Source organism: Arachis hypogaea, chromosome 8 (genome assembly GCF_003086295.3).
Source record: "Arachis hypogaea cultivar Tifrunner chromosome 8, arahy.Tifrunner.gnm2.J5K5, whole genome shotgun sequence".
NCBI lineage: Eukaryota > Viridiplantae > Streptophyta > Magnoliopsida > Fabales > Fabaceae > Arachis > Arachis hypogaea.
Genome location: NC_092043.1, coordinates 29,066,377 through 29,081,571, shown reverse-complemented (window position 1 = coordinate 29,081,571; position 15,195 = coordinate 29,066,377). Strand labels below are relative to the sequence as shown.

Sequence of the window (15,195 nt, the reverse complement as noted above, 5' to 3'; positions counted from 1 at the left end):
ACCCAATTAATTTCCGTCTGGTTTAAAAAAAAAAAACAAACATAATTTTTAAGCACAAACCTAGTTCATTAAAAGAAAAACTCATGTATACAGATAGATATATACATATATTAAACCCAGTTATATTTTGTTAGGCAGTATCAAGTCCTTTATAAATTAGAGACAATAATGCAACCTAGTATTGCCTGAAAAGGGCAACACATTGGAAAATACCAGGGTTGGCAATGACAGCAACGTAACGAATGGAAATTGCAAAAAGCTTATGAACAAGTTTGGCAGGAATATGTATCATGTACAATCTAGTATTAAAAAACTTTATGATTACTATTTTTCTTAAAGTTGCTATTTAGTGTACGTGCATACACATCTTAATCTAATTAAGGAACATTCATACTTTTTTCGAAATTAAGAAAAGGAAACTAAAAAGAGGTTGGGAGGGAGAGGGAACTGGAGATAACGTCACCTGTGGATTGTACTGAGTTTTGAAAGAAAGAGTGAGAGTTATGGGGCTTCGAACCCAACACCAACACCAACACCAGCAACCATATCTTTTGCTTAACGGCAGTGATAATTCTCCATTTACCGATACACGATACAATTGAAACTTGAAAGAAAAGCCTGTTCTCTTCTTCACACTAAATTCCTAGCTACCTCATAAAGCCTGACACTTCTCCTTTATTCTCTTTCTCTTCTTCTTTCTCAATCTTCCCCCCACCCCACATATCATTCTTTTTATTTTTTAAATTTATTATTAATTTAAGTTTATAATACTAGTTACCCTATAAATTTACTTCCTCCCTCGCAGCAGTATCTTAATTATTTGTCACAGTCACACAACACAACATTATGTCAGCACCTGTTGTTCTAGATTTTCTTAGCTTCCCATTAATGGCCTCACTCCAAGCAATCCCCTCCTTGCATAAATTTCTCCTTTAATGGCATTATAAAGATTTTATTTTCTAAAAATAATTAATAGTATTATTATTCTTTGTTTATTTACTAATACTTTTAATTACGAGATATTATTAATTGAGAGCGTTGTGTTATATATACTCCAAACTTGACAATCTAAATTAACAGGCTGCATAATTTTCATTAGTTTTACCTTACTAATCTAGCTAGAGCGCCAGACACCAAGTCATCCATATATTGTTTTAGTATTATATTATTATATATATTATTATCGAATATATCGTGATATTATATATATATATATATATATATATATATATATATATAATAATAATAATAATTCAGATTCACGATTAAAATAACTAAAATACAAGTATTTTTGATATATTTAAAAATTTTTTTGTCAATTAAAAAAAATTTGAAGTGTACTGTAAATACTGTATTTTAATTATTTTAACTATTAATTTCAATTAATATATATTATATATTTTTTTATAATTTATATAACAGAATATCGTGTGTTCCGATACCCTTAAAACTCTTCCTATTAATTAAGCTGTTGAGTAGTTGAGTGTTGATCCATGTACGTACATGTATATGCATGTGCGTTGATCCATGTTGATGGAGGAGCGAGGGTTGTCATCGCAGAATTAGTGTCATAAAATACAGCAGATTGAATAGTGTGAGTGACCCACATGGTCCAAACATTAAGTTGACCTCTGATCAGATAATTACGTTACGTGGCATAAAATGATGAGTTAGTAGCGGTGGTTATAACTTATAACCATCATTACTTTTTCGTTGATAAGATGTTGTAGCCTTGTAGGGTAGGTAATTAAGTACAATTCGTTAGTAATTTAAGTAATTATTAATAATGCAGTAATGGGATTAACGAGGTAATTAAGTGGGGATATATAGATAGTACATTAGTACAGACAGAGAGCAGGAGGCAGGGAACGGCAACATCACTGGCACTGCCACTGAATATGTATATGGATTGTTTGAAATGAATAACACTACCACACACCACAGACAGCTGTACCCACTCAACTTTAATTTTCTTATTACCTTGCTTCGCCTTGCGGACCATCTCACGGCATTTCTGTATTTAACTATTTATATCATCAAACCTAACTAATTAAAATTTATTTTATTTAATATTTATTAATTATTATAATAATTAAATTAAATTAAATAAATTTTAATTATTTTTTATTAATATTTTTTGTTATTAAATATTTTCATAATTTTAATATTTATTTTCTGGTAAAGTCCGTAAAAACAATTAATTAATAAATACCATTAAATAAACTATCATGTCAGAAAATAAGACAAAATTTGGTCACAGCTCTATTTATTCCGGTAATATTAAGGGGTAATAATTAAACTTTTTTAAAATTTAATATTTATAATTATGTATTTGTTATTTTGTTATATCTAAAAAAATGGATGAGTAAACAATAATAATAATAATAATGAGAAAACAAACACAGCAATAAATTAAAGCAATATGAAGAGAACAAACTAAAACAGAATCTCAAAAGCACAGAGCTTCTGGGAGTAGAAGAAGCTGAGGGAGAAACGCAAGTGAAGGAAGGGTCCACACTCGTTGAATATTGAGCACATGGAATTTCTTCTCAGCTTATGTTCCTGTAATTAATAAGCATTAGTTAATTAATCATGTATTAAGTCTGGAACTGCAACTTTACGTCAATTTAAGCGTGAAAGTGTGAAAGGGTAAAGAAGGGGGCCATGATAATGATTGTTGACTTGTGGTGTATGTTAGAGAGATAGCAGTTTCTTCTTCCTCCTCCTCCTCCTCCTCCTCCTCCTTCTTCTTCTTCTTCTTCTTCTTCTTCTTCTTCTCAGCACCTGAATTCTAAGACGCTGTGTGCCTCCATCACCAACTTCATATAATAGCTTACAATAAGAGAAGGTAATATCAAAATGACCTAAAACTCCCTCTTCTCACAGGTTTCCACTACGCTAGCTCCATAATCAACTTCACGTTTTCCTTTCTTCCCTTCAAACCTGCTACTACTATTATATTATTGATTATAATATTTATTTATTATTAATATAATTATTTTTTATTTATTATTTTATATTATTTCCTTTTCTGTGTCGTTTCGGGCTTCATGGCTCTGCGTCGTTTTCCCTCTAGTTTCCACGCACGTACCTGTGGTCTTTCTTCTTCTTCGTCTTCATTTTTTTCCAGCTTCACCGCATGTATTACAAAGATTCCTCCACTTTTACTCTAAACTCTCGAACTAACTTTACTTTTTTAGTTTCAATTTCAAAACAAACGAGAAAATAAGCCTTCTTTTGAGGTTTTTATATAGATATATATTATTTTGGCTAGATTTGGTGACTAGATCTCGAACTAGGGTTTCAGTAGGTCGTCGTTGTGATACTCATCAAACGTATGATAATTAAGGGAGCCTTGGGCGCTTCTAGTTGGGTAGTAGTGGAAGTTGTTCTTCAATGATGTTGATTCAATCATTGTTATTGCCGACAAAAGCGGATTGGGACATTGCACTTTGGTGGGGGGTGAAAAAAAGAAAAGCATCATCACCATCATCATGTTGGAGCTGTTTTGTGATTTTTGTATTTGATGTAGGAAGTGAGAATTATTTGAGAAAGAAAAAAAGCTCTATAGGTGAGAGAACATAGAATAACGTAACCCAGTAGTTTTTTCTTCGCTCTCAATTTTTTAATTTTATTTTTGTTTTATTTATGATGGTAGTTCCTCTCTTGTCATCTTTCTCTATTGAGTTTAGACTCTACAGTTCAACGTAATAATAACTCTTGTTCGGTTCAGAATTTATTTTATTTCTGAAATTATACTGAGGATGTGTATTTAATTTGTTTGTTGTTTTCTTTTAAAAAAGATGTTATTTAATTTGCCATATAATATTAAGTGATGCAGGGTGAAAGGACTTAAAGTGTATATGGTTTTTTGGATGGTAGTGAAACTTGGTGGGTTGGAATGAGTGGTTTAAGGCCTGATCATCAGTCTCCTCATCATGTAGCACAGCAAATTCGGCGTGATAAATTGAGAGTCCAGAACATTTCTCACCATCCACAATCACAGGATTTCCCCAACAATTTGGAACAATTCAACTTGGATCTTCTTCAAGTAAGGAATGTTAGAAATGCACACAACATGCTTGATGATGAGCCTCACCCACCACCACCAGGTGTTTATTCATCACAAGTGTCCAATTTCTTATCAACGCCTTTGAACCCTTTGGAGTATCACGAACTAGCTACTGTTGCAGCAGCTGAACAACCTAGTAGTAGTTGCAGTAGGGTAATGATGCATCAAAGTGAACTGCGCAGTTTGGGGAATTGGAGAAGCAGTGCTAACAGTAATCAAGGGTGTGATTGGTTTGTAAATTATGCATCAGGAAGCAGTTCTATGGCTAATAATGAAAGCAATAATCCCAACACTACTACTCATTTGGCTACTGAGATGAATAATGTGTCTTATAACCAGCACTATGAGAAGCCTAGTTGTTACAATGAATTCACAGATGTAATTGCTAATAGAGAAATTCAGAAGCAATTGGGAGGAGGAGTACTTCATCATCCTTCTTCTTCATCATCGTTGTCGCCTTTTTATCAGAATACTTTGCAGGATATTGTCAAGTCCGCTTCTATAAGTGCGCAAGGATCAGACAACATGGCCTTATTGATGCAGCAACCTGGCCATGGAATTTGGGTTGGAGATGGTAGTGGACTTGACCTTCATCCAAGCTATGGAAACCAACCGAATCAATTTCGTTGCGCCGGTGGTAATCCTTGGACGAATCGAACAGTTGACAACGCCCTTCGATGGAATAGTAGTCCACTTGGTTTCATAGACAAGAAGGATGATGAACACTCTGGACGACCTCTAATGAGCAATTCGAATCCTCAGAGCTTGTCTTTATCACTGTCATCAAATTCACAATCAAAGACTTCTGTGTCTCAATTTGAGCAAGTGTCTGCATCTGATGATCTTCAATGTAAGGATCCTCAGTACATGAAGTATGTAAGAGCTTTCATGAAGCCATCTATAGTTTCAAGAGATTCTGGGAAATCACCTCAAGATCCAGTGGGGGTGCCTTCAAGCACTAGCTATAGGAATGTAGGTCCCCTTGGCCCTTTCACTGGTTATGCTACTATTCTCAAGAGCTCAAGGTTCTTGAAATCAGCACAACAGTTATTGGATGAGTTCTGCCGTATATCTAGTCCAAGATTTTCAAAATCACGTGATGTCACACAAAGGTTATCTGGAGAAGCTAGTGCTTCTACTTCTACTGATGTTATCACTGTCGATAATCAAACTGAGGCTGCAGCAAAAGAAGGTAGCAATTCAGGTTCTTCATCTTCTATGTTCCATGGTGCAAATGAGAATAAAGCAGATTGGGGAACCGGGAGTGGTTCTTGTCTATCTCCTCGGCCAGATTACCAACAAAAGAAGGCAAGGCTCCTTTTCATGCAAGAGGAGGTTGGTTTTCCCTCGCTCTATCATGATTAACCTGCTTTTATATGATTTACTTTCCTATATTTTTCATTTGGGCATATTGTCTGTCAAAAATGGAAAAAAGGCCTCTTGCTTTTACTGCACTATCTGCCATATAGCATTTAACAAATATTGAATTTGGGGGGAGCATAATTGCATCCTTTTTCTTAATATCTGATTCAATTTATCTTACTTTATCTCAGTTTTTTTTTTCATGATTTTCTGTTTTGGTTTACAGTTGCATCATTTTGTTCCTCCCTTGTGGAATATAAAGGGGTGTTCCTTTCTATGGTCGTATTAATATGATGTTTCTTGTTGAATTGTGGCTCTTGTCTTGTCTTTTTTAAATATATAAATAGATAAATAATGTGCCAAAGACTACCATTATTCGATCCTTGGCAAATTTGATGTAGAAGAATGAAAGAGGAAACCGGTAAGGTCCAATAATCCTAACAATGAATTGGTTTTATTATATGTTATTATCGTGCTCTGGTGTATGTATTTGATGTTATAAATTACAAGACACCAAGAAGCCAGTTGAACATAAACTAAACTAATTATCCTTGGTTATAGATTCTTAGTGCAGAGACTAATTGTGTTCTATAAAATGTTCATTATTCAACCATTTGTGGGTGTTCCAATGTTCGCTTCCTTATTCCATTGGATTCTTCTCCCTTTCTTTTAGTTAGATGTCAAAATCATATTTTGTAAATTTTCGTAGTGAAAATTTGCTTGATTTAGTACTTATTTGTTTTAAAGTTTGGCAATTCAATCGAATCTCTCTGCATGTTGACAAAAAACAATATAGAAATCATAAAATATGAATTATTGGTGTATCATTTTTTTTAGTGGTTAATTCTTAACCTCTCTTTGTATATTATTAACCTAGAGATTCTGGATATGATGTAAATAATTGTTCCAAACAAGAAATTAAATTAGCTCCTTACTCGTTATGGAATTGGCTGTATAACTTTCTAAGAGCTATTCCTTATCTTGACGGACATCATGATTGTAGCGTTTTTGGACGGATGTCTTTAGTACTTCTATTCTTTAATACTTGAAAAATGTGTTTTTAGTAAAGTTACTCATTTCATGAATCTTTCATTCTCCCCAATAAATTACATTCCCTATAAAAATATAAATAAAATGTGTCACTAACTGATAAACTCAGTGATGTGCATTTAATTTGTGGATTATTTCCATGTATCAACATTCAGCTACGGGTCTTTTTGTATGCCCAAGTTGATGTATTCGAGTAAATAATCCTGTTCTTGGCACAAAGATTCAGAAGAAAAATTCTTTTATGTTGTTTTTAGCCTGGACCCTATTCTATGTCGTTCTTGCATCATTGGCAAATTTGGTATGTAATGTTTTAAGGTTCTAGTCATGATCGGCTTTGGGTTAATGCAGTTATGAAGTTATTTTGTTGCTAATCTTGGCGAGTATTTGCCATTAGTTCCTGAAATTTTATTATTCTATCTACTATCTAGAGGTCCAAAGTGTAAGAAATAGAACATGGCCCTAAGTGCTTAGTTTCTTTCATATTTGTTACAATCTTACAATGTTGCTTTATTAGGCATGCGGCAGTTCCTTGATAGTCACGATATTTGTTTGTAATGAATGATTCTTGGGTTATGCTAATGTTAGACTTCACAAATGCTTTATCCAAGAATATGACACTGTTGCATTATTGGGCCATGTATGATAGGTTACAAGGAGATACAGGCAGTACCATCAACAAATGCAGATGGTTGTTTCATCCTTTGAGTCAGTAGCAGGTCTTAGTTCCGCCACTCCTTACATCTCCTTGGCTCTTAAGTCGGTATCGAGGCACTTCAAGTGCCTCAAAAATTCCATCTCAGATCAGCTCAAACATATAAGTGAAGTGTTGGGAGAGGATTTCTCAGTACCAAGAACCAGTACTTGTGGTAAAGATGACACCACTAGCATGGGAAGATTAAGTTGCATGGACCAAAGCTTTCAAAAGAACAAATCTGGGAGGGGTGGCACTGGCCTTGTTGAACCCCAGCAACATGTCTGGAGGCCCCAAAGAGGCTTGCCGGAACATTCTGTGGCAATTCTCAAAGCATGGTTGTTTGAGCATTTTCTTCACCCGTATGTTCCTCTTTCTTTGTTTCTTTCCTTTGACTCTTCTTCCATGTATTAGAAAAAGAAATAAAAGGAGATTGAATTTTTGGTACAGTTTTTTATTATTTATTTACTTTTCTTGTTTGAATTTCATTTCAGTTACCCCACAGACACTGATAAACACATGTTGGCAACACAAACAGGTCTTTCGCGAAACCAGGTGGGGGATTATTCCTTTCAAATTCATCATTTTGTCTGGTGGTCCTTTTATTCAGTTCGTTGAATTTGTAATCTACAATGTTCATATGGTAGCTTTAAACAGTGTCATAAAGTATGCATTTTTATTTTCATATTTTCATCCCATGCAAGGGAATGGGACCAGTCAGTATAAATACTTTACTATGTAGCGAAGAATGAGTACAAGAAACATTTCTCTTTAGTTTTTACTAACCCTAGACGCTCTAAATATGTAACAAACTGATTAATGTAGGTGTCGAATTGGTTCATAAATGCTCGAGTCCGAGTGTGGAAGCCAATGGTTGAGGAAATACACATGCTTGAAACAAAAGGCACAACAGGTGCCAACAAGAACAACAACAACAATCACCCTGGTACTGAAAATGAGAGAGCTTGTGTTAATGAAGATGGTTCCAGCAGCCAACAGCATAGAGTAATAGAGGGGACTCAAAGCAAGTTCGACATGCATTCTTTGATTCCTGAGAACCAACAGCAGTCTCATCAGTGTATGGAACTTGAAATGGAGTCAACAACCAATGAAGAACAATGGAGCCAAGAGAAGAGGTCTAAATTGGAATGTGAGATGAGTTCAACAAGCATGGATGAAGGGTCACTGATGATGGGTTTTATGCCATATAGCAGGCGTGATCATCAGGTTGGTGGGCTTGGATCTGTGTCACTAACATTGGGTCTAAGGCATGGTGTTGAAGCTGTTGTGCAAAACCAACAGCAGCAACAACAGTTACAAGAGGAGCAGCTTAGGCGTCACTTTGGAGGACACATGATCCATGATTTTGTGGGCTGATTTTAATTATCTTAATTACATCAATATATTATTATTATTATTATTATTATTATTATTATTATTATTATTATTATTATTGTAACCAATTAACAAGTTGAGATATTAATTAGAACACACCCTTGGCTATTATTGTTGTCACGTGTTAGTGATATGACAAAGGAAAATTTGTTACCACCATTACAATTTGCTTGAAAAGGAAAGGGGGGTGCTCTATATGGGAATTGTAGAGAATGTGTTTGGTGTTGTCATGTTCTTTCATTCTTTTTTTTTTTTTTTCATGTTAACATCCAATCATTCTGATATGGGAGTTTGTGGGCTAAAACTTGGAAGTACTAGTGACATTTGTGTTGTGGTTAGTACTGTTTGAGAAGGATGGCTTCCAAGTCCAAAAAAAAAAGGATGGCTTTGAAGGCAACAGATGCTTCTGGATACATGTTAAGAACAATTTTTCTTGTATCACTAAGCTTTTTTTTTTTCATATACATAATCAAGTTGATGTTTTTTGTCATGTTATTGTGTAGGTGTTTACTAAGCTATAATGATAAATTTATAGGTATTGGTACCATAAAAATATAAACAAATAAAAATATATGAGATTATACGTAACATTTATTTTTTTAAAAAATATATTATATTATTATTTTTATTCAAATATCCTTATAATTAATTAATAGATGACAAAAATATTTTTTTTATTAACTTTTACAAAATGACTTAAACATCTTTGTTTTTATATTTGGCAAAGTTACACTTTTAGATTTAACAAATATTAAAATTCAATTATCATCATAGCGAATCAAACATATATTGTGTATAAAATTATTAGAGATATAACTATTAATGTTGCTTTCTCTTATCAACTTAAGTTTTTGCGATGAGTGATTTTATAACATGGTATCAGAATTTTATGTTCGATTGTCTGAATAACCATTAATGTTGTTTTCTCTTATCAATTTAAACTTTTAAAATGAGTGGTAAAACCATCTCCAGTAGGATACTCATCCCAGTTCCTATTTATGGCCCATTTGTCATAAAAAAATAACTCCACATCAATTTTTATACCATAAACAATGAATAAGAACTCAAAATATCTTTTTCTTTTTCATTAGGAGTAACTAACTTTAGTCCCTATTGTGGTCCCACTTAATTAATTAATTAAAATAATTAAAATTAATATAATTACTATTTTTTATAATAATATTAAAATTTATAAATTAAAAAATAATTTACTATTAATTATTATAATTATTAATAAATTAATTATGATTTAATTATTTAATATAATTATTTAATTGATTATTATTTAAATAATTAATATAAATTATTAATTAAATAAATATATAATTATGTAATATAATTAATTATTATAATTATTAAATAATTTAAACTAATTTAATTACTTAATACAAAAAGATATAATTAAACTAATTTGTAAAATTAAGTAACAGACATATAAAGAATATGTAATATTTATATTTTAATTTAGGGTTAACCCTTTAATTTATTTATATGTAACATTTTTTAATTCACTTATATGAAATATGCAACGGTTATAATATATATGTATATAACACAATGATCATTTTATATATATTTTAATTTTTTTATTAATATTCTACGTATCAAATATTTGTTGGGTTGTGAAAGTTCTTTTGAATAAGAATTTTTTTTCATCGATTCATATGAAGAAATTCACTTGAGTTCATACTCCAACGGACAAAAGTCTTCTTATATTAGCATTGGAGTTGCTCTAATGTTAGAAATTTACCATGTAAAGAAATGTGAGATTCGTAACAGTTATTAACACTAACTTTTTTGAGAAATAGTGGCAAAATCAGCGTCGAATCATATGATACCAATCTGACAGTACATTAGATGTTTTTGTTAGCACGGCGTGTCACATTATATGTATGGGTACAAATCATATAACAGATGGGAATAATTTTGTACTCATCCTGAACAGAGAAATTACTTGCTTTTCCAAGTGACATTGCGGAGTGTAGCGATACCACGTTGCCATTATTGTTTTATGCACAATATAAACTAGTAGATTGAGCTTATATAAGAGCCATATGCATATCCGATTTGGGTTTAATTATTATTACTCCACTAATTAAACAACGTTAATTTATTAGTAAAAGATAAATATTTGCTTGTACTGTTGAAAATGATGTATATGTTAGTAAAATAAATACATAAATAAAGAAGAAATAAAAATATAAAATAAAAAATATAATTAGATAATAATATTTATTATAATTATTATCTTAATATAATAAAAATAATTAATATATTTATTAATATTATATATAAAGAACGAGTAAGATAAAAGAGTATTCAGAATACTGAAAATAGTTACAACACAAAAAAAAAGAGAAAATTATTTTTATTATTGTGTGTAAATTACATCTGACAATGCTTTTATTTTCAACTCTTATTAATTTAATTAGATTCATCTTTAAAAAGGTGATTCCTTCAATTAACCATCCAAATTATAAATAGGTATCCATGTATTTATTTTTATCACAATACTCCCCTTTGAATGTTTATTTAGAATTTTTACTTCGTTAAAATTTTACTAAAGAAAAATTTGATGAAAAAAAAAACTTTAGTAAAAAGAAGGAGTACAATATCCTTTGTGATGAGAATGCCTCATTAAAAACCTTGTAAAGAAAAACTCATTAGGGATAAAAACATGACCAAGAAAAAACAATATAGTCTCTCCCTCTTGTCGACATTATTTAATATCTCGGAATCGGTGCAATCTAATCTGATATACCAATCTTTCAAAGGAGAATTTTGGGAGTGACTTTGTAAATAAATCTGCCAGATTATCACTTGAGCGGATCTGTTGGACATCAATTGTTCCTTGATTTTGAAGATCATAAGTGAAGAAAAATTTAGGAGAAATATGCTTCGTTCTGTCACCTTTAATGTATCCACCCTTAAGTGGAGCAATGCATGCTGTATTATTTTCAAACAGGACAGTTGGAGCTATCTTATGATCAATTAGTCCATATGATGATAGAATATATTGGATCAAACTCCTAAGGCAAAAACACTCGCGACTAGCTTCATGTATCGCTAGTATTTCAGCATGATTAGAGGATGTTGCTACTATCGTCTGTTTTGTGGACCTTCAGGATATAGCTGTATCACTATATGTCAATAGGTATCCTGTTTGAGATGTCCCTTTATGTGGATCAGACAAATATCCAGCATCTGCATAGCCAATTAATTGTGACTTGGATTCATATAGATAAAACAAATCCATATCAACTGTTCCTTGAAGATATCGAAAAATTTGTTTGATTCCATTCCAATATCTTCTGGTTGGAGAGGAACTATACTTTGCTAGTAAATTCACCGCAAATGATATGTCAGGTCATGTATTATTAGCAAGATATATTAGCGTTTCAATGACACTAAGATATGGTACTTCAGGACCAATGATATCTTCATTTTCTTCTTTAGGACGGAATTGATCCTTTTCCACATCCAAAGACCTTACAATCATTAGGGTACTTAATGGATCTAACTTATCAATATAAAATCTCTTCAAAAAAATTTACATGTATGTTGTTTGATGAATAAAGATCCTATTTTTTGTATGTTCGATCTACAGACCGAGACAAAATTTAGTCTTTCCAAGATCTTTCATCTCAAACTCCTCTTGTAGAACTTTTATAATTGTTGGAATCTCTTCAGGGATTCCAATGATATTTAAATCATTAACGTACACAGTAATTATAATGAATCCAGATGTAGATTTCTTTATGAAAACACATGGACAGATATCATCATTCTTGAATTCGTTTTTTGCCAGATACTCAGTAAGACGATCATACCACATTAGTCTAGATTGCTTTAGACTATATAAAGATCTTTGCAATTTAACTGAGTATAACCCCTGCGAATATTTATTGGATGGTTTAGACATCTTTAGTCCTTCAGGGACTTTCATATAGATATCACAATCTAATGATCCGTATAAATAAGCTGTTACCACATTCATTAAATGCATATGCAGTTTATGGTATGCGGATAAACTAACCAAATAACGCAATGTTATTGCATTCACTACAGGAGAATATGTTTCTTCATAATCTATAAGGGCCTTTGTGAAAAATCTTGTGTCACAAGTCGAGCTTTGTAGCGTACAACTTCATTTTTCTCATTTCATTTTCTCACAAATACCCATCTGTATCCAACAGGTTTTACATCTTCTGGTGTACGAACTACAGGTCTAAAGACTTCACGTTTTGCAAGTGAGTCTAACTCAGCCTTCATAACTTCTCCCTATTTTGGCCAATCATTCCTTCGTCAAGATTCTTCGACTGTTCTTGGTTCAAGATTCTTACTTTCGTGCATGATATTTAATGTCACATTATATACAAATATTTCATCGACAATTGTCTTATTTCGGTCATATTTCTCTCTTATAAAGATATAATTTATCGAGATATCATATTTTTAGAATCTTCAGATACCTGAACGTCTTCTGGCGTTAAAACTATATCAGAATTTTGGATAACTGCATGTGTCTTTACTATGTCTTTTTTCAACACAAATAGTATTTACCTCTTTTCTTTTTCGAGAATTTTTGTCTTTGGAACCGACAGGTCTACCATGCTTCTGGCGTGAATTTGTTTCAGTGGTCACTTGTCCAACTGGGACATCTATTCGAATTGAGGTATTTTCAGCTGATATATAAGATTTGGTTATCCTCTTTGTATCAGAAAATACATCAGGCAATTTCATTTGCTATTCTTTGCAAATGTATGATCTTTTGTACTTCTAGTTCACATTGTCCTTATCGAAGATCTAAATACATAAAGGATTATGCATTTCAATTAAATTCCTTCTCAGGAAACTTATTCTCTCCCCTTTCTAATGTTAAAAATTTTGATTCAACAAAATGACAATCTGTAAATTGAATTTTAAATATATCTCCAATTTGTATCTCAAGATACCTCACTATAGATGGAGAATCATATCCAACATATATCCCCAATTTTTTTTTTGGAATCCCATTTTGGTGTGAGAAGGTGGTGCAATAGGAACATATATCGCATACCCGAATATTCTTAAATGAAAAATATTTGGCTGCTTGCCAAAAGCTAATTGTATAAGAGAGAATTGATGGTAACTTGTTGGCCTCATACAAATAAGTGCTGCAACATGTAAAATAGCATACCCCCAAGTCGAGGTTGAGAGTTCTCCTTAGTAAGGGTCTAGCAATTAATTGGAGGCATTCAATAGGTGGTTCTGCTAACCTATTTTGTGTGTGAACATGAACTACTGGATGTTCAACACTTATTTCATTAGCCATACAATAAGCATCAAAAGTTTGGGAAGTGAATTCACCAACGCTATCAAGACGAATTGCTTTTATTGAATTTTCTGGAAACTGTGCTTTTAATCGAATAATTTAAGCAAGTAATATCGCAAACGCCAGGTTACGAGAAGACAACAAGCACGCATGTGACCATCTCGAAGATGCGTTTATTAGGACCGTAAAATATCTAAAAGATCCACATGGTGGATGAATATGTTCACATATATTGCCTTGAATCCTTTCTAATAATTCATGGGACTCAAATCCAATCTTTACTAGTGATTGCCTTAAAATTAGCTTTCCTTGAGAACATGCAGCACAACAAAATTCACTAGATTTAATAATCTTATGGTTCTTTAGTGAATATCCATGGAAGTTTTCAATAATCCTCTGCATCATAGTTGTTTTCGGATGACCCAATCGATCATGCCAAGTTATGAATTCATTTGGGTTAGTAAACTTCTGGTTTACAATGACATGTGATTCAATTGCACTCATTTTAGTATAATATAAACCAGATGAAAGTGAGAGCAACTTTTCTAATATAACCTTTTTATTTGAATCATGAGTTGTGATATACAAGTATTCATGATTTTTCTCATTCATTGTTTCAATATGATATCCATTTCGGCGATTATCATTGAAGCTTAATAAGTTCCTTAGAGACTTAGTAGACAATAGTGTATTATTTATTATGAATTTTGTTCCTCCAGAAAATAAAATTATAACTCTTTCGCAGCCTTCTATCACATTGTCTGAGCCAATAATAGTATTAACATATTCTTCTTTTGGCACAAGATGAGTAAAATATATATTACTTTTGAGAATGGTGTGCGAACTTGCACTATCCGCAAGACAAACATCTTCACTATATGTCCTTACCATTTTCTTCAAAGACAAATAATAATAAAATGAGTAGAAATATTTGCGCAGTAAAATTATTTTTTTGATTGAAAATGTTTTTCTAAGAAATATAGTATATACTAAAAATTTTATTATTATTATCTTGGCACATTCAATAATTTTAAAATTCATAAATATTTTATTAAACATTATTTATATACATCGTACTTGAAATTCAAATGCATAGAAAATAAAACTTAAGAAGTTTTTATATTATTTATTTACATGAGTACTTAACAGACCCACATATTAAACTATTTCATCATTGATTAAATGATCAATATTTTCTTCAAGATCCTCAAAAAAATCAGATATTTCATGATGAGTGGTGTAATTTTCACAAGCATCATTTGAAATAAAATTTTTCTCCTTTCCTTTGTCATCCTTTTTCAAAAATACTTG

At 31.9% G+C, this 15,195-nt stretch overlaps 1 protein-coding gene across 3 annotated transcripts; it reads left to right on the top strand.

Annotated features, from left to right (window-relative positions):
- Positions 1-2,444: 2,444 nt before the first annotated feature.
- On the top strand, positions 2,445-9,060 carry LOC112706814 (uncharacterized). 3 transcript variants are annotated; one of them, XM_072201002.1, is made up of 5 exons: positions 2,445-2,848; positions 3,883-5,407; positions 7,131-7,537; positions 7,670-7,730; positions 8,001-9,060. In XM_072201002.1, exons 2-5 carry the CDS (start codon positions 3,902-3,904, stop codon positions 8,550-8,552), a joined length of 2,526 nt encoding a protein of 841 aa, XP_072057103.1. In that variant the 5' UTR covers positions 2,445-2,848; positions 3,883-3,901; the 3' UTR covers positions 8,553-9,060. The 3 variants fall into 3 exon arrangements, with proteins under 3 accessions (XP_072057103.1, XP_025614101.1, XP_072057102.1); XM_025758316.3 differs by having other exon boundaries at positions 3,842-5,407; XM_072201001.1 differs by lacking the exon at positions 2,445-2,848 and adding an exon at positions 2,897-3,571 and having other exon boundaries at positions 3,842-5,407.
- The last annotated feature ends 6,135 nt before the right edge of the window (positions 9,061-15,195 follow it).